Source organism: Nannospalax galili, unplaced genomic scaffold, assembly GCF_000622305.1.
Source record: "Nannospalax galili isolate Female #2095 unplaced genomic scaffold, S.galili_v1.0 scaffold284, whole genome shotgun sequence".
NCBI lineage: Eukaryota > Metazoa > Chordata > Mammalia > Rodentia > Spalacidae > Nannospalax > Nannospalax galili.
In genome coordinates this window covers 1,222,421-1,243,192 of record NW_008354281.1, presented here as the reverse complement: position 1 = coordinate 1,243,192, position 20,772 = coordinate 1,222,421, and the positions used below count along the sequence as shown (strand labels likewise).

The window sequence follows — 20,772 nt, the reverse complement described above, 5'->3', positions numbered from 1 at the left end:
GAGGAGGGAGGAGGAGGAGGAATTCAATCAAACAAAAGCACTTTGTTCAATTTTTGTATGCCAAAACTTTTCAAAAGATAACTGAGTTTTCTGCCACATGGTACACCGGTGGTTGGAGCTATTCAAGGTCTAGAGAATTATAGTACAAAGTGTTCTATATATTATACCCCTCAGTTAAGCAAGAGACAGTTTTCCATACTATTTTTCTCTCTTATGAAGAAAAGTCTTGGAGGGATGTTTACAATGGTAAAAGCACAAAATAGCTAAGTCATGTCCTTAACCCTGAAAACGAGGGTATGACAGTGGTTATACTCATGGAGAGAAGAGAAAGGCAAGAAATGAAAAAGAAGGATAAAAGAATTAAGGGAGGAGGCTTGAGAGGAGGGTTAGGGAAAAGGAAAATGCTCTTTATTTTATATGTGTTAAGATTCATCAGCATCCTGCAAGGTAAATATCCTCATATTATAGATGATGAAACTATTGTGTAGACAACTTGACAAGAGCAGAGGAGCAGAGCAGGCATTCAAGCAGAGATGTGTTTCCTTGTTTCTGAAGCCTTATAGTACTATGTGCTATGAAGATTAAGCAAGCATCGTACACTACATGAAAGAATGTTTGGCAGATTGTAAATATTCATATATAGCATTCTGTCTCTTTTTGGATTCCTTACTGAAGACTACATAAGGCCTATATACATTATTTTGCATGGAGGAAAAGTGCCTACATTTTCTTTTCAGCTCCAAGAAAATTGTCAGTATAGATTTATCTGAACCATTTTGTAAAATGATAATTATAAAGGACAACAGAGAGTATAAATTGATTTTACTGTAAGGGCAACAGTCCTAACTTTGAGTAGATACGGGTTTTCAGTGAAACAATTATAGGTTTTAATTACTGCTTACTATTTTAGAGTTTAGGGCAATCATTTAGCATTCTGCAATTTTAGTTTTTCAATTCATTGTTAGGATGCAGACAGTAATACTCACAGAAGTATGTTAAGAATTAACTGAGGCAAAGTTTCCATCAAAAAGCATCATTAAAGACTCAAGAAAATCCTTCCTTAACCAGGCCTGGTAGCACACTCTTTTAATCCCAGCACTGAAGTGGTAGAGGCGAGACGATCTCTGTGAGATTGAGGCCAGCCTACGGAGCGAATTCTAGGTCAGCTGGGGCCACTGGGAGACCTTGTCTCAAAAAATAAAAATAAGAATAAAAATAAAGAAAAATAGAGTAGTTCCTTCTGTCCATGAACTGAAAGGATAAGTACTAACTTAATCTCCTGATTTTGATAAAATGATGCAATAAAATCATACAGATGAGGTAAACTGGGATAACTTCCCCTTTTAAGAATCTTTAACAGAAGCTACAAAATTATGTTTTTTATGGCATCTTTAGAAACTTTTTCCCCCACCATGGAAGTATTGAATGAAGCAGGTCATCATTTGGGAATATATGGAATATTATGTTCATTTATAAATGGGCAAAGCAGAGATGGTAGAAATGAAGGCAGCAACTATCGTCACTGGCAGCTTGAGCTCTCCCCTCCTCCAGGCAGTGATGGAACCATACTTATTGGCGTGCCATATAACCAGCTGCAACTTATAAGTTGTTTGGTGCTTCTCAGACTATCCTTTACTCTCTAGCTTTGTAACCAGCAACATCTGTAAAGACAGCAGAATCAGACTAGATCCTTGAGTTTCTTTGCTGTGAGTCGCAAGGATCATGTAGCAAGAGACTGTGGAATTTATCCTCCTCAGCTCCTTCCACATGATCAGAGGTAGTTAACAAACTAAAAGTCATTCTAGCAAAAAATATATATGAATAAATAACTATGTTTTTCTTTAATAGTAGATAAGAGGCTTGACCTTTTTAGAAGGTAAAACAATATATTGGCCCTTGCTTTCAGTTGTCTCTTTAGAATCCGTGACCTTGACACCACTTACACAACACATAATAAGGACATGATTCCATTTAGAGACACATGTGCATTCTGCATGCCTCAAGTAAAAATGGATATCAAAATTTAGATTAAGATAAGGTTAAGGGAAGAAATATCAGATAATTCAATACTTGCTTCTTATCTAAAACCTTCTTAAAATGTGTTCATGTACTTTATTCACATCATGTAACTCATACTTTACTGATACAATACCAAGTAATTTATAGAACTCTAATAGCTTTCATTATTTCATACACACAAAACTTAGTAAGGCCTAGTTTACATATTTTAATGATATGGTAGTAAGATGACATTCATTTGACTTGGGGATAAGTGTTACTTTTAATATTTTCTCTGGCACAGATAATTTTTAAAATATGTTTAAAAGACCAAATGTATATTAGATTAGACTTCAATAAAAGTTAACACAGCAAAACTATCTTAATAAATAGTTTTATTTTAAAATGATAAGATACACTTGCTCTTAACATATAAGGCATCAACCCCATGTGGAAAAGCTCCTCGCCTCCCATGATCAATTGCCTTTTATAATACCAAAAAGCACATAGTCAGCATCAATTACTTTCATTTGGTAAGAAAAGTAGAATTAAAATCTTAAAGAAAACCATGGAGTAAAAGCTCTACATACACAGTACAGGAAGAATTTACCTTTGCTTTCTTGCACAAATGTGTTTGTAGCCTGGCTAGGAACCAAAAAGATAGCAATGAAAAAATAAGCCTGGCTGTTTCTGAAACACAGGAGAGTCACTAAACCTTGGAGCCAAAGACTGTGCTGCCCACATTTCTAGGTAAGAAAAAGACAATTCATGGTAAAATAATTTATAAATACACAACACTCTTATGAGCTTGAAATTGAAAAGTTAAAACAAATCGATAAGCATTTCTGGGATTCTGATCAGACAAAACAGATTTATGTAATGATGGCATCTCATTTTGAAGCTGATTCCAAATTCCTTGTGAACAGTGAAATACTCTTTTGTTCATAACATGAATACAAGGCATGCCAAATTCCTATAAGAAGATCACTCTAACAATAACTTTGGGATATTAACATTCTGTAACTATAAAATATATCCTACTACATACATAAATTTGTGCATATAAACTTTCATACTAACAAACACAAACCATGAATATGCTCCTAACTGTAAGGTATTCATTTTTAAAGTAATTCTGTGTGTTTAAAATGGCATCTTTCTTTTTACAGTGTTGATGCCATAGTCATGCAAATTACTTCCCGATATACATGTCCATAAAAGCTGAAGGAGAATTTTTTTATAGAATATTGCACAAACGATAAAATTATATAGTGGAAAATAAGCTGAGATAACATCGTGGTAATTATGTCTTATGAACTCTTACACAATAGGAAAAGCCCATTGAGACTTCATTTCAGTTCTTCTCATCTTAGGCGTTCCTTATGCTCAGTTCTGGGAAAAGTTAAACCTATCATAGAAAACTTTAAGGATCTGTTATTTGCTAGTGCTTTAGGATCTAGCGGATGGTATATCTTGCTGCCACAGGCAAAATTTTGACAAATACTGTGAATCTCTGTTATCAGGTCATATTTTTGTGGTAGAATTAACTGCTGCAAAAGAATCTGATCTTCAAATTGAAAAAAAAATCTTCCAATAGACAAGCTGGGCATGGTGGCATTTATTCTTAATCCCAGCACTGGGGAGGCAGAGGCAGGAGGATCTCTGTGAGTTCCAGGACAACCCAGTCTACATAGTGAGTTCCAGGACAACCCAGTCTACATAGTGAGTTCCAGGACAACCCAGTCTACATAGTGAGTTCCAGGACAACCCAGTCTACATAGTGAGTTCCAGGACAACCCAGTCTACATAGTGAGTTCCAGGACAACCCAGTCTACATAGTGAGTTCCAGGACAACCCAGTCTACATAGTGAGTTCCAGGAAAACCCAGTCTACATAGTGAATTCCAGGACAACCAAGTCTACATAATGAGTTCCAGGCCAGTCAAGGCTATATAGTGAGACCCTGTCTTAAAAAGAAGAAGAAGAAGAAGAAGAAGAAGAAAGAAGAAGAAGAAGAAGAAGAAGAAGAAGAAGAAGAAGAAGAAGAAGAAGAAGAAGAAGAAGAAGAAGAAGAAGAAGAAAAAGAAAAACCTTCCACAGACATCTTCTCTTTAGCTTTGGCAATTAATCCAGAACAGTGTTTGTAGTATGTGCAGAGGAAAGATGAGGACCAGAATTTTCAGATGTAACTGTCTAGAATGCTTTCCTGTTATAAATAAGATTTTAAAAAAGGAAAGGGAAACAATTGTGTTGAGATCCTTAATTCTTGAGTACTCATTCACTTCTTTGATCTGACCCTTTTTGATCTTTCCCTGGGGGGGGAGGGGGGAGAGAGAGGGAGGGGGAGAGAGAGAGAGAGAGAGAGAGAGAGAGAGAGAGAGAGAGAGAGAGAGAGAGAATGATAATAAATTTTTGGGTATGGCAGTTTGTTTAAATTTGCACCTCTAAAGACATATGCCAGCACTAGTCAAACAGGTAAAATACATGGAATGTCTCAGATATTCTTAGCAGATGTTAAAGCTCTTGATATCAAGGCAAGATTCTAGGTATGGCAGAATCAAGGGACCTATCAGTCACAGGGGTCAAAGCACCCACAGCCAGATCTGGAGAACTCCTTGGTTCTTGGCAGCCCTATCCTTTCCTGAACCACTAATCAGCAGTTTAGTAAGAAGCCTGGATATGAAAGGTTAGTACATTATATTATATGGTCTGCATCAGTTGTTCCAAACGGCCAGCAAGGAAACAGCATTGCAAAGAGAGCTTATGCAAAGTACGTCCCTTTAAGACACACCCAACCAGAGGAGTTTATTAAGGATATAAGCAACCTATGCTGCCGATTTCAATAGTCAAAAAGAAAGGCTGCTTTTTTTTCCCATTGGGCCAGGCTGTTAAATGATGCACTTGCCTAACCATTAAGATTAAGATATTGAACATTAAGATTAAGATATTGAATACAAGTTGAACCATCTACAACCAAATAAAGAAGCTGAAGACCTAGGATCTCCAGAAGTATTGCTTCTCTGGGTCTAACAATAGAAACTTACACAGAAAACAACCAGCCTTGTGTTGAAAAGATAGCTGGAGGATCATGTATCTTCATGAAGGATACATGATCAACATCACAGCATCTTTAGTCTGTTGAGGTCGGTTTCATCTCTCACATGGTTAGACCAAAGTACATCTAGTATCAAAACCACTTTGGATGAGACTGAAAATATCAGTACAAAAAGTTCAGAACTTTTCTTTGCCTGTGTTACCTTTACTATCATTATTTTGCAGCACTAGGGACTGAAATTAGTACCTCATGTGTTCTAGGCAAGTGCTCTAATACAGTCTTCAGTCCTTACCTTCATTTAAAATTCAAGTAATCTTCATCTCTAAATCAGGCACCAACAGAATGGGTGGGGGCAATATGAATGCAAAAGCTGGGGGAAAGCTGGTTAAGTCAATTATCAGAATTACATAAGTCCAGCCTGAAGGGGGCATTCAGGTAAGCTTCTGAATTGTTCCCTTTGGGGCAATAGCCTTCTCTTGTAGAAGCAGAACCTGAAGAATCATGTTCTAGGTATCTGAACAAATTTAAATAAAGTTGAAATTAGCATTTGTTTATTTTCAATTTAAAATGTTCTTTTCTTAAAAGACATTTTACAAAATGTTGTCTTTAGATATATCTATATGATTTAGAATAGTAAGTCATTTAATATTTCTATATGAAAAGCTTTGGCATTTTTCTTTATCATCAGTTTTACAGAATTTAAATGTTTGATTTTCAAACTCATCAAGAGCTGATATTTGGGCCACAGATTAGTTCACATTCCATGTAGCTAATTCATCACATCCATAAATAAATAAATAAAATTCACAGAGATGATATATGAATAAACAAATATTTTATTGTATTTTTTCGAGACAAAGTCTCATTCTGTTGCCCAGGCTGCACTAGAACTCACTATTGGGCTCAAGCTGACCTTGAACTTGAAATGATCTTCCTCCTTCATCCTGCGAAGTGTTGGGATTGTCAGTATGAGTCGCCACACCTGGATTTTAACAGGGTTTAAAATGTGCTTTACAAGTTTTGTTCTTGTTTTTTCAACTCAGTTCAGACCGTTCACTCACAGAAGCAGGCTAGAAATGGGATAATTCACAAAGCTTCAGAACATAAAATTTAAATTGCTGGGAAGACGGCCTCAACACAGATGACATGAGAGTCACAGCAAAATAAAAAGCACGAAGAACCAGCTCTAAGAAACAGAAATGCTTCCATTCTTCCAATGCTTGTGACTCAGTGATCTTTGTGGCTCCATGGTCGTGAACTTCTGTTGGGGGCACAAAGTGGCTGCACCTCCTTTCCTTAGTTCCCCACAGGATTTCTTTCTCTTACTTAACAATTCTGTCCAATGCCAGCCCTCTCCACTTCATCCTCCTGTACTGTGTTTTTGTTTAGCTTTTAATTAAGCTACCCCAACAATTTTCTCTGACATCCACAAAGGATCATTCATATAGATCCTGACTCATACACCTTTCCCATAGTCCTTAATGACAACGCAAATATTACAAGAAAAATTGCTTTCTCACTTGATCCTTCCCTCCATTTCATACCCATTCCTGGTTCCAGTTCTCTTTTAAGAATGAGCCCACTGGTCCTTGTAACATGCCAATAATATGCCTTCATTGGGAGGCTAGGATCACTTCAGGGAACACCTGTGGAAAACCTTTCTTAGGCTGCCGTCTTCAGCCTTTTCCTGACCACTCTGTCCACAGTGCCTCACATAAACCAGGAGTTTTCATTTTATGAGGCAAGAACACAGTCACTGAGGGGTCCAAGTAGAAGGTGCTTATACCGATGTCTAGACCTTGTCAAGGGGAAGTGAGGTCTAGCGATGGATGCAATGCTCACTGAATGAGTGGGTTTAATTTTTTTCTTTCCAGTGTAAGATTTGGCTATGAGTTTAAGGTATCCTCAGGTAATGGCTTGTTGTACTAGGCATAGTTCCCAAGAGTCTAGATGCAATTATATTGAAGGTTTTCTCCACATTACTACAACAAAATGTCACCTGGGAACATGCCAGAAACAATCATGACTCAGACCTCTGTAGATGTTTAGCTGTCAGGAGATATATTTTAAAAATCTCATGCTTTGCCACTCTTATATGAGAAATGGCAAAGATTTCAAAGGCACAGGGGATGGACACTCAGGATGATGGCAAAACCATAAATAGAAAATAAAATGTATATCCACAACTAATTTTACTTCATAAAGGAAGAAACATATGACAAGCACCTTGAACTAATACTGTGGGTTAATCACACATGGATCTTAAGATGATTTATATACTTTTTTATTAGAAGGTACACTTTAATAACACAGCTGCCATTTCTAAATAGAGCCATAATTTAAAATATAACACTTTTATAGCTTTTAAAAAATAACCAACATCCCTAAGTTTCAAAATATTCACATTCTCAAAGTCTACATTTTAATGTCCAGCCAAATTATTGGAAGAAAATTTTAGCAAGAAAATGGGTAAGTACCTTTGAAAATTAAATGTAGTCCTTACTGTCTGCTTGTGCTTGTGCTTCATAAAGCAGATCACCAACTGATTCCATTATATGTGGGTAGTACTCAGGAATAATACCCCATATTTACATAAAGGGATCATTCATACATTGTCAATGGAAGTATTTTGCTCTAGAAGCAGAAGCTCATGGTCATTATAGGTGAATTGGTGTTCAGCTTTCAGAAAGACAGGTGTAGCCAGCTGTGGTTTCTTTTACATCTTACATGGGATTTCTAAATAGACAACTCATGGGAGCAAAATACGCACTAGGTTTTGGTTTGTGAAATAAACTTTTCTTGCCAAGCAAATAAATTACGCTATTGACTTTTTTTTTTTCATACAAAATGCCACACCTGACTCTCAAGAGGTTCATAACCAGAATTAACTTTCTATAGCAAGAGCATCTTCCTCTACCAAGGACAGTTCCAAGGTGTTTTCATTAGTGCTGGTTTTCATCCTGAAATTGAAAGAACCATAGAGTTTTGCAGACTCTTTGGAAGAGACAAATCTGTTTCGACGATAGAGTTCGCCCTTCCACATAGACATCATTAGCAAACAGGAGAGAACAACTCCCCCAAGTGTGAGGAGGCAGAGCCCAGCAATCACACAGCGGTCCAGGTGTGCCCCTAGCCTTGCACTCTCCTTTTCTAGACGTTCCATCTCCCGGGCTGCTACTGTGTTGGGATCTACTGTCACCTCCCGAGGGACAATATAAGAAATGATCACCAGCAAGATGCCAGTGACCAAGAACAAAATGGCGCTGATGAAACCATAGTCTACAGACTTTCCTGAAGATGTGGCTTCGGAACTCATGTCATCTTCATCTTCAGATATTAATGATATGGCAGCATCATGGGACCATTCATTTGTATTTCCCCAGCCAAGGTCTCCAAGGTGATTACTGTCTTTTGCTGAGGGGGACCTCTGATTCCTCTGTTCCAAGTTGACATTCTCATCCACATAGGTAAAAGAAGTTTCTAATTCCTGGCTACAACAATTGCAGACTTTTTGTTCTGCCATTACTTGGTTGTTCTCTGAGCTAAGAGGTCCTGGTGGGAAAAAGCTTGGGTAAACAGCCCTGTCTTGGGGTAAGGAGGAGGGGGATGCTAGAGAAGGGCTTAGTCTAGACCCTTCCACTCCAGCTGTTCCTGGTGTGGATGTACAATATTTCTGACAGCAAAGAGCAGCTCTCATCACTGCCACTTGTGTCTGGTCACCAGGAGGCCCTCCTGAACCCCAGTTCGCATCAGTGCACAGGTCTGCTGGGCTGTTCTTCTGAACAAGGTAGTGGAGTTCCATGGGAAGTAGTCAGATATTCCTCCAGCAGCCTCCAGAAATTCTGCCAATAGCAACACAGCTGAGAACCCACCAGGAACTAGGTCATTCTGCAGAGAGTGCTACTCCTCAGGTCCCTGTTTCCTTTGCAGCCATGGCTGGTTGTGGGCACCTTAGACTAGTTCCTAGTAAGAGGGACCAAAGACAGGAAAGGGAACCTGGCAGCAGGAGAGTGTGGAAAGGGCAAATCTCCTGAATTGTCCCAGGGTTGCTGTGAGAGACTCAGGTCAGGGTAGAAAAGGAGCAAGGAGGAAGTGGCAGTATGTCCTGAGAAAGCATGCTGCTGTCACCAGGCCAAATTTATCCAGGGACTCACACATTCCTGTGACAGGATCCCTCAGATGAGAAGGCAGGTTTCCTGTACAAAGACACAAATGAGAGAAGCAGGGCTCCTTTTGAGCAGAGCTACTAATTTTCTGGAGGTCTTGAGTGAGCACAGGCTTCTTAACAATTCAATTAGAATGGATGTTTATACACCAGTTCAGAACAGATTCTAATATAGATTAGCTTTAATGAATATACTCTCTTATTGGCTGGACTCCATTACAGGAGCTTAGCATTTTGATTTAGGAGCCAAAGGGTGGATTCATCAGTCATCTCTTAACTTTTCACTTCATATATCCCGAAACCCACAACACACAGCCTGGGGTCTGGCAACCACATGACCATATGGAGCTTCTTCACTGTATTTCTATTCTGCTTCATCCTCTCCCTACTCCACAGGGGTAGCTTATGTGTAGACAACACATTTCACTGGGATCTGCAAAACACAATGAGCTAGCCTGGTTCATACACATGTACTACCCTCTCCGACTGCATGTCGCTTATGCCCACTCACAAAGGTCTCACTGTATCTGAGTTCCGATCACCTTACAGCTTGCTGACAAATGCACAAGAAAGTGGCCATTCAGAAATGTTTACAAACCCAATCTAGAAGTAGGCTGAGGATAAGAGAAATGACAAACCCACAGCATTGAGCCAAGGCAAACAGGTGTGGCGATTCCCAAGGCTACCTCTGCAGCTTTGTGCCCATGGCACTCCCCCTCCTCCCCTCAGTGCAGGGTCTTGGTGGGATCTGAGCTCTCGTTTGAACAGAAAGCCATTTGCCCATCTTTCTCCATCTCTGTCAGCCTTCTGGAGAATAAAAAGTCACTTTCCACTCTCAGTAACTATAGGGATTTTAGCCAAGGGCTCCTTTAATTTTTATTTAAAATCCAGAGTGATAACTGATTTTAACCCATGGCAGGAACATGATAATGAGTCAAAATCCACAGCTTCAGCAGCTGGTGACAGAGGTACAAGTAAGCCTCATCTAAGGTCGGCCTGGCAACTCCCTACAGGAAAGAAAATCGACATTTTCTGATATATTTCAAGTCTAAGGTGCTCCCTCCCTCCCTCCCCCCGGCCCCGTTCCCGGTACCTAAAACATGAAAAAACAACAATGAAGAAAAGCGCGGTGCTACTCGAAAGAAAACCACAACTCAACCAGAGCTCAACCAGAGTTTGTTTTCCTTTAGCAAGTGGACAAGCCCCTACTGAAGGATCCTTCAATGAACTAAGCGATGGGAATGCGTTTCGTCAATTACCAACGAGAAATCCTCTGTTACATCCCTGAGGCATCAGGCGCTCTGATTAACCTTTGGCACAATTAAGTAATCATGTTTGACTCTTTTATCTGCAGGTTCCTTATGGGACTTACAATTTAAAACAAAGGGGAGAGAAATAGTTCTCTTCTATCTATTTCTCTCGTAAAGGAAGAAAGACTCTATTCTTTGGGAGACTGTAGCTGTACAGTTGATTTTCTTTGCAGCTCCATAATCCGGGCTTCAATTCTCAACGGAGAACGAATAATCCCTAAGGGATCAATGAAAGGTCCCCCCCCCTTTTTTTTTTTAATCTCCGATTTGTCTAAAAGCCCTGTTACCGAGATTGCACCTTCTAGCAAGGGGACATCGTCTTCCCTTGGTCAGCCTCTCCTCAGTTATGGGCAGAAAATATGCAAAGGAACTAACTAGAGCGAGGCTGGTCTCTTGGGAGACCACCTCAGGATGTGGGATGCAGGAAGAGCGTGCGCTGGGTGAGAAGGACCCGCCGTCTGTACCCCGCAGAGAGTCGCAGCGGAATCAGTCAGTCCTCAGAGCGAACTCTTAGCCTATCCAGGCACCCTCAGTCGGGCGGCGTCCTCGGAGATCCGGCAACGAAGCCTGCACCTAGGGCAGGGAGTGGAGGGCACTAGCCCCTGCCCGACTAGGATCCTGGCTCCCGCTCTCTCCCAAGGCGCGGCTCCTCCTCCCCATCCCACTCTCAGCACTTACCTTCTGCTTCAGCCACCCAGTGAGGCTGGAGCCTGGCGCGCACGGCTCAGAGCGGCTCAGGGAGAAAGTCCCCCATTTCCCAGCCGCAGCACTTGTAGCCGGTGTTCCTCGCTGGGTTCCTCTAGATGGGCAGCGCCCGCTTTGCCCGGCTGGGCGGGGCAGGGCTGGGCGGGGGTGCTTCTTCTTGCTGAGCATCCCGGGAGATGTAGTTCAGGGGCGGTCCTTGCATGTGTTGTCTCTGAGCTCCTGGGCTTCTTTCTTTTAGGAGACTATCCTGGCATAGCCCTGCTGGGAGATTTAAAGAAAGTTCCAGCTTCTCTGAGAGTGGCCTCCACCCACCTCACGCGTCCCACGCGCAGCCTCAGGTGCAGCCACGGCTGAGGAAATGAGTATTCCATTTAGTTCCAATTGTGTGCCAAGCAATTTGCGTACTTTCACATATTTAGTGGTCAAAACACATTTGCAAAGTAAATTTTATCAATCTTCATTTTACAGATGATAAATCAGCCTCAGAGGGATTGAGCGCCCTATCCAAAGTTACAAACTCAGTGAACAGTAATTTCCGAGATCGCGTCCAGAAGTGTCGTTCCAAATTCATTGCCTTTTCCACAAAACGGGCAGAAATGTGAATGCTGGGGGTGAAGGGGTGTCCTGTTCACCAGTTTTATCCCCTGTGCTAAACAATGCTTCCCCATCATTTTCACAGCAGGATACACGTAAGAGATGATGGAACTTAACAGCCAAGGTGTGAACATAAAAGGCTTCTCATGGTCCATTGTCCCAGGGCATGTTCAGGACCAATGGAACCACTTGGTGGATTAAAGGAGTAGGTAAGCCAGCGCAGCCAAAATACACAGCATCACCTAAGGATGGTAGGACACGCCGGTTAGGAAATTCTATCGGGTTCAATTAGGGGGCTGATTTGGAAATTTGTATAAATGAAGACATTCTATCTCATAAATGTGAATTCTCTGCTACTGAACATGGCTTTTAAAAAGATGGAACCATTTATTAATGATAGAAGGGATTTATCTGGTTGGATTAGACAACTTCTATGATCTCCCTGCTGAACTAATTCTAATTTACATATCTTCCATGAAACATTTTCCATCCATACTAGCTCCCAAGGATTTTATCTCTTATGAACATGTCAAAATTGAAATTTTTAATATTTATTATCCACTGCCTTGTGGCATTCTCAAATAGTTAGGTGACTAATGGATGCAGTTTAACTTCTCATTTAAGAATGTAAGAATATATTGGCAATTGTAAATTCCTTAAAGTCAAAATCTACATCTTGAGCACCTAATTCTATGCTGCAGAAATCCCAGCATGTCTATTCTATTGCAAAGAGTGAGGTAGACCAGACTGAGTTGAGGCTTGTGATGATTATCAGATGGTCTTTCATTTCCTAGTCTCATATATTTTGTACATTATATTATATGATTCTTTAACATGAAAAAGTCAACTCCGGGCAATATTCTGCAAAATGTCCTTCAGAATTCTGCAGAGAAAAAGCTAAAGGATGATTGACTGAGCTCCCGAAAAGAAAAGCTTTCCAAAGCTTCACTTGCTGTTCAAACTTTGCATACCCATCCTCCAGCCTACAATCCCATATCTAAAACTTTCCCCAAAGTCTGACCCAAAAACTTTCTCCAAGAGCCTTCCTTGCTCAGCATTCTAAACTTTTTGCTATTTGGCATTGTCATGGCATGATTTGCTCCCCTTTATGCTGGCTGCCATTTTACATATGCAAAAGTATTTCGTATATATTTTATACTGCTTTCTATGTGACCTCCCTTCCCAAATAAAATTTTGCTGCCTTGAGGACCAACATTTTATTTCCACTAGTTTGTGTCTATCTGCAAGTATGACAGTGCAATGTGTGACAAATATTAAGTGGTCCCTAAGTGCCCTAAGTATATGCTTATAAAGCATATATACTTAGCAAAATGGTGACATTAAGTATCTACTTAATGATTCTGATTTTACATTAGTTTTAAAGTCTCATAGTTACTCTAGGATTGGAGGAGCAGTCATTATTATACTAAATCAACTAGTGAGAAATCAGATTCTAAGAAGTAAATTGACCATTTAAATTAAGAGTAGTGCTGGGACTTCTAACAATGTGGTTCTTGTAATAATTATAAAGGATATGATCTTCTAGTTTTCTCTCTTCAGCTATAATAATAAGGGCTAATTGCAAATAAACTTCTTCAGTGAACTTGATGTTTTCATGAGAGACTAAACCATGGAAAACAAGAAAGATGTCTTTGAAGTAGTTTGGGAAAAGTTTGGACTAATTTCATATTCTGTTCGTACTTTTAAGTTATGGAAGTGTAACAGTGACTATAATGTAAAGAAATGAAGATGTTGATTATTAAAAAGACTCTTGAGAAGCAGTGGCAGGCAGATCTCTATGAGACTGGGGCTAGCCTGGTCTACATAAAGTATTTCAAGCCAGTTGGGGATACAAGGAGACCCTGCCTCAGAACAAACAAAAAAGATTCTTTGAACTAAAAAGATTCTATTAAATTTAAAGGATTTGCTTTTAATAAGTATGATTACAGTAGCTATGCAGATGTGGTAGTTTGAAAGTATGACTCCCATAGGCTCCAAGTATTTGGATACTTGGTCCATAGTCCTGGCCCTGCTTAGGGAAGGACATGGAATCTGTAGAAGATATTTCCATGGAGGAGGAAGCACATCACTGGGGACAGGCTTTGAGAGTTCTTAAGCCTGCCAGATTTTCCGTTTCTCTGCTCTGCTTCCTGTGCCTGTGTGAAGATGTGAGTTCTTGACTTTCTTTTCTGCCCACCTCTGCCTCTCATGCCATTATGAACTCTCCCTCTGGAACTGCAAGTCAAATAAACTTTTCTTTCTTTAAATTGCCTTCTTCAGTACATCATATTTGTTAAATACAGTGGCTGGTTGTAAACAATAGAATTTGAAAGCAAGTGTTTGACCTAAAGGAGTCAGTTCCTCCTAGGTATCCAAACTGATTTTCATCTTGAGTAAATTTAGATATCAATAAAAGTCAGATATTACAATTTTTATTCAGTAATACAAAATCTTTTAAACACTATATGATTTAAAGAAAATTACAAGAACTGTGAGAAACATTTGTTTTGCGTGTTAGAAAATTAAGATATTTATGCCTGTCCTGCTGAAAATAATTAGGAAATTTGAACAAAAATATAAAAGTCGCCTCCTTGAAGACATGAAAAGTTAGCAGGTAGAGGAACATTGCTAGGCTAGAATCCAGAGGACAAAGGCACAGTGAGCCAGGAAAGAGCCTGGAGCTCCCTTTGATTTTGGGATGTTAGATGAGTCCAAAGGGGCAGTGAAGCGACTAAAAGACGAAAGAGAGTAGGGGATGGAGTCTTGGGCTGGACAGGGGATGGAGGAGCAATAAACATGGATGTGAAAATATCTCTGTGGTACATTAACTTAGAGTACTTCAGGTATATACTGAGAATGGTGCAGCCTGCTCATATGGTAGATCTACTCTTAGTTCTGGAGGGAACCTCCTTACTACCATTCATGTGATTAGACTAGTTCTAGTTACATTCCCATCAGCCATGAAAAAGAATTCCTTTCCCCCTATATCCTCACCAGCATTTTTTTTCTTGATGATAGCTGTTACGACTGGAGTAAGATGGAATCAGACCAGTTTTAATTTGCAGTTCCATGATGGCTAAGGATGTTATTTATTAAACTTTTAAAGTATTTACTGGTAATTAGAATTTCCTCTTTTGAGAACTGTATTGATTATATAATCTGGGTTCATGGTGTTTAGTTTTGCTGTTGCAATATATCCTAAACGTCCCCTATCTGAAGAATAGTTGATACATTTTTTCCCCAAACAGTAGACTGCCTCTTCGCTCTTGTGATTGTTTCTTTTGCTGTGTGGAAACTTCTTAATTGAATGTAATCCCATTTGTCACTTCCTGTGCTTCTGAGATGCTTTTCAGAAAAACTTTGCCTATGCTGACTCAAAATGTCTTACCTATGTTTTCCTCTAGCAGTTTCAAAGTTTCAGACATTACATTAAAGGTCTTTCATCCATTTTGAGTTAATTTTTGTGCAGAGTGAGATCTAGTTTCATTTTTTTACACCTAGAAATGCAATTTTCTTAGCACCACTTGTTATAGAGGCTCTCTTTGCACCAATGTATGTTTATGACACAACTTTGTCAAAAATTACATAGCTCTAGTTCTGTGGATTTATTTCTGAATTTTTTATTCTATTCCATTTGTCTGTATTGTGAAAATTACTATGCTGTTATTGTTACATGGCTCTTTAATATAATTTTAGATCAGGTATTGTGATAATTTCTAATTTTCTCTTTGTGCTAAAGAATGCTTTAGCTATTCAGAGTTTTCTGTGCTTTATATGAATTTTAGCTTATATGATCTGTCTAGTGTGATATTGAAATCACCCACTATTATTGTACCCATACCTGTCTGATCTTTCATGTCCATTAGTGTTCATTTTATGACACTGGGGACCCTAACATTTGGTGTGTATATATTTATAATTGTTATATGTTCTTCATGAACATGCACTTTATTAATATGTGGTGGCCTTTGTCTCTTGTGACTAATTTTGATTTCAAGTAAATTTTATTAGCTATTAGAACCGGGATATCAGCTTGTTTGGGGCTTCTATTAAGTTGATACATTCTTTTCCATCCTTTCTTTATGTCTTTACCAATAATATGTTTCTCTTAAAGATAAAAAATAGAAACAGTTGTTCAAGCCAGTTAGCCAGTCTGGGTACCTTTATTGGTTACTTGAGGCCATTAATGTGGAAGGTTATTATTGAGAGATTCTGGAACTTCATGATGTTTTTCTGATTGATTGGATAATTATATTATCGTTCCTATACTCCCTCATAGTATTAGGAGTTTCCAGGTTTATTGTGTTGAACATGATAGATTTCTTCCTACCTTGTCTTTGTTCAGATTTCCTTTCAGGGAATGCATTCTTTCCTGTGCATTCATGATTGAGACTGTTATTCTTTCTCCTATGTGCATAGTATTTCTTTAAGTATTTTCTGCAGCACTAACTTTGTGATCATGAACCATCTTAGCTTTGTGAAGAACATTTCTTGTCTTGAAATGACCTTATTCCTCCATCAGTTCTAGAAGAAAGCTTTTCTAAGTATAGTAATCGTGGATGGCAGTTATTTACTTTCAGAACTTGAAGTATGTCCTTCCATGCTTTTGTAGATTTGGGGGTGGCTGACTAGAGATTCCACATATTCTACTATTTCTGCCTTTGCAGATGAGTTGGCTTCTAATGTTGTTTCCTTGCTCTGTTTTGTTTGTTTGTTTTGTTTTTGTTTCATTTTGTTTTTGAGACAGTCTCCCTGTAGCCCCAGCTGGCCTAGAACTCACTATGTAGACCAGACTGGCCTTAAACTCACAGAGATCTGCCTGCCTCTGCCTCCTGAGTGCTGGGATTAAAGACATGTGCCACCATGCCTGACTCTTGCTTTGTATTTTTGACGAGTTTATAATATTATATTTTAAAGAGATTCTTCTATGTCTGTTTAGGGTACTAAATGATTCATGTTTGATTGTCCATTTCTTTCTTTGGTTTGGGGAACTTTTCCACTGTAACTTCATTGATAATTTCTATCTCAGCTCATTCTTCTATTTGTGAATTCTTAGTTTTGATCACCACATTGAAGAGTTCTTGGATGCTGTGGTCATGCCATGACCATTTATGTGTTTACTTTTCCTCTTTGGTGTTGAATGTCTTGTTTTATCAGCCTCATTCTCCAGCCCTGATAGTCTTTCTTCTGCTTCATTGACACTAATGGTGATGCTTTCCACTGGATTTTATATTTGCTTCATTGAGATTTTCAGTTCCAACGTTTCTATTTGCTTTTCTTTTACAAAATCTCCATTTCCTTGCTGAATTTTTCTTCCATATTGCTGAATTTTTTCCATTCATATTGCTGATTTTTCTCATCTGTTTTGCTGACATCTTTCTCTATGTTGCTGACTTTCCTGTCCATGTGAATTGAATCCATCTGCTTGTTTGTATCTTCTTTAGGTCCTTCATCATTTTTACCAGAAGATTTTTGAAATCTTTGGGGCTGGAGAGATGGCTCAGTGGTTAAGAGCACTGACCACCCTTGCAGAGAACCAGCATGGTAGCTGAAAATCGTCTGTAACTCCAGTTCCATGGGAAATTGATGCTTCCTTCAGATATCCTCCAACATTGAACAATACGGATGTACTTACATACATGCAGGCAATACACACATCTACATAAAAATAATAAATAAAACTTTAAAAAGTTTGAAATCTTCATCTCACATTTTACCTATTGCAGTGTCTTTGAATGTAGTCATGAGAGTTATGATACTTTGATGGAGTCATACTGTCTTGCTTTTTAATTTTGTTGTGCTTCTGTGTTATGATTTTCTCCTCAGTTGATTTATACACCCATTCTATGTTGTTTGATGAAGATCATCTTCTTACTGAATGGCTTACTCTTAAAAGTTCCACTTGCCGTGCCAGTCAGGAAGGAGAAAAAAAAAACTACTCTGGAAATGACTTACCACCCCCACCCTTTCCGGCCCACCCTCCCTGCCCTAGGAGCCTTCTAAGGCCATGTTCGGCTCCTTTCTGTGTTGCTTGTCTTTACCTTTTCAGGTATTTTTCCACTTCCTTTGTCAGTTTCTGAGTTCCTCCTCTCTTTTTCTCTTTGGGAAGATGACTTCTTATTCCAACTCTTCCACGGGTTCACACAGAGATAGCCTGTATCCTGCTGACTAACCCACAATGTACCTGGAAGTCCTGGTTTGAGAGTTTTGATATCTGACTATATTATCAGAATGTCTTTCTATTTACTTATTTAAGTATCTGCTAACTTACTTTCCCAATCTTTTAGTTGTCAGAGCTACCTCTGATGTTTTGTTACCAAAGATTTCTTTTTTCCTTATTAATTTTTTATTGAGCTTTTGTACATTCCATACAACAATTCTTAATCAAATTTATATCCCTGCCCCTTCCATTCCCTCCCACACCCACACTACACTTCATGTATTTGGCTATACATGTTAAGTCCTATCCAGTCAAGAATCTGTATCCATAAGTCCTTCAGTGCAAATTCATCCATTGGAGTCTAGTCAGCCTACTTAGAGATAGTAAGTAAGGGCTACTCTTCTTCATCCAGAAGTAATCAGTCTCCAATAGTTCCCAGACTAGAGCTGGATTCCCTCACTCCACTCTGAACCCTTGTCTGAATGGGTCGGCATGGGTCCTATACTCAATGCCACCATTCCCACAAGTTCATGTGCAAGCTTCCAGTGGTCTGAAAGTCTGTTTCCTTATGTTCATGAACCAGCTTTGGCTCTCACAATCTTTCTACTCCCTCTTCCACAATGCTCCCTGAGCCATGGGTAAGAGAGATTTAATATAGGAGTCCTATCCAGGGACACACACTTTGCAGTCTCTAATTCTTTAAAACTTGACCAGCTGTGGCCTTCTGTGTGCATCACACTCTGTTGTATAAGGAAGCTCCACTGGTGAGAGTTGAGGGATGCACTAGTTTTCTCTCTACCTGCTTTTCTGCTATGTTCCATAAACCTTAGGTGTAGAAGTTCAACTTTAGATATGTCATCTAGGACTAAGCATCTCTCAGATGTATATACTATGTGTGTGTGACCAGTGGTAGGATTCTGAAGTAGCAAACTATTGTTGTAGTAGTAGCACTTCTATCTAAATGAACTTAAAGCCTTCTGAATGGGATCAAACTCATGGGTGGCACTGTAAACACAGCCAAATATGCATGACTGGAGAGGTCATAGATCCTGGAGAAAACCCTGTCTCTGTCATATCTCTAAACAAATAAAATTTCTTACCATATGCTAAATGTAGAACCTTACATTTATAGACAAGTATACTGTACACCACTCATCAAAGAAGTTTCCTTTTGCAACAAAAATTCCTTTTAAATTTTTATCTTAAAAATGTTTCAATCCTTTTAACTTTCACTTTGCTTTTCATTATATCCCCTTCTAGAGACTAATCCAGATTATGGGGCAATCATTGCCCTGAACTTCCTGGTAAGCTCATTAACAACATTTAAGACTTAACACCCACAACATTCAGGGAGCTATCAATCTAATGAAGAGTGTACAAATTTAGCAGGAAGTAAGACATTATTTTATAAATGTTACTGTAAGTAGAAATAGATGTTGAAATGGGGAACATATAGGAAACATCTATCTTAGAATTTTGGGGAGATCAAAACAATATAATATAAAGTAATATGGCATTTAGATTAGACACATACAGGAAGAGACTGGCCACTGCATGAATAACAAAGTATGAAGGTGAATAGTAGATGATGATTCAGAAGGATGTTTTGGGACTGCAAAGTTTAGTTTATCTGTAGTACAAAGCTTTTGGGAAGGAATGTCTAGGAAAGTTGGTGTAAATGTCAACAGTGAGCAGCTCATCCTGAACTTCTAAATGAAGACAAGGTGTGTAGAGTTAATTCAGAAACCAACAAAGTACATGAGTGACTTTTAATGAGATAATATTTGAATTTTAAAGGATCATTCTGGGGAATAAATCAAAGATGAGCTAACCTCACATCATCAAATACCTTATTGTACTCATACAAGCAAGAAATCATAGCAATGAAATTTAGATATAGAGACACAAGTAAGTTACAAAAAAGACATATCTTGCAAACTTTAATCAGAAAGAGACTGTATTAAAGTTTTCTTTGGAAAAAAATCATTACCTGGGATAAAGAAAGATAATAATGATTGATATTGGGTTGGTGGTATAGCTCAAAGGTGGAATACTTACCTAATATGCACAAGATCTGGGGTTCAACTGAGAAAAAAGAAGAAAGATCAATATATCAAGAAGCAGCACAACCCTGACTGAACACACACCCCAAATTTCTATATGCTACTGTTTGTGGTTCTAGTCAGTGGAAAAGAGGTAGGAATAAAGTGTGTTACCTCCTAGGCTGAGGAATTTGAGTGCCTGAAGACTGTCTCCTCACGCACTCTACTTTTTTCTATATGATTCTAAAATGACCTTGAAACCACAATATGAAAGTAACCTGGGTCACTGAGTCACGACTTAGAAGAGAGCCACTTGATCCATAGGACACACAGATGTGAGCATATAACCAACTTCTGTCCTCATGGAAAGAGTTGGGGCTTATCCGGCATAGCTGTTAGTTTTGCTCTGTAATTGCAGTAGCTCGTGAAAAACCTCAACTCAGAAGTGACTCTGACTGGCTCATCTACCTATGTAGATTGTGGCTTATGTGACTTATGTATATTTCCTTTTCCTTTAAGGTTAAGGGGTGTATTAACTTATATTTTCTTTTTCTTGAGTATTAAAGGGGTACATTACTTTAAAATTTCATATAATAATCATTATTGCTAATATTTTAATATTTTCATACTTCTAAGTTATTTTTCCATTGGAATTTTCCTCTAATATAATTTCTCTTTTGCTATAAAATAGATATACACAAAGAACATAATATTTTATAGCTTTATTTCATATTTTTAAGTGGA

The 20,772-nt window shown here is 38.8% G+C and overlaps 1 protein-coding gene across 1 annotated transcript; it reads right to left on the bottom strand.

Moving 5' to 3' along the window:
• Positions 1-5,537: 5,537 nt before the first annotated feature.
• On the bottom strand, positions 5,538-11,324 carry Tmem74 (transmembrane protein 74). Its single transcript, XM_008851501.3, has 2 exons — positions 11,206-11,324; positions 5,538-9,248 (listed from the first exon to the last, which is right to left on the bottom strand). The coding sequence occupies exon 2, from the start codon at positions 8,852-8,854 to the stop codon at positions 7,937-7,939; it is 918 nt and encodes a 305-aa protein (XP_008849723.1). The 5' UTR covers positions 8,855-9,248; positions 11,206-11,324; the 3' UTR covers positions 5,538-7,936.
• Positions 11,325-20,772: the final 9,448 nt, after the last annotated feature.

What these genes read in the sequence shown, in the direction of transcription:
- Tmem74 (XM_008851501.3), bottom strand. Translation starts at nt 8,854, where the DNA reads ATGGAACTCCACTACCTTGTTCAGAAGAACAGCCCAGCAGACCTGTGC.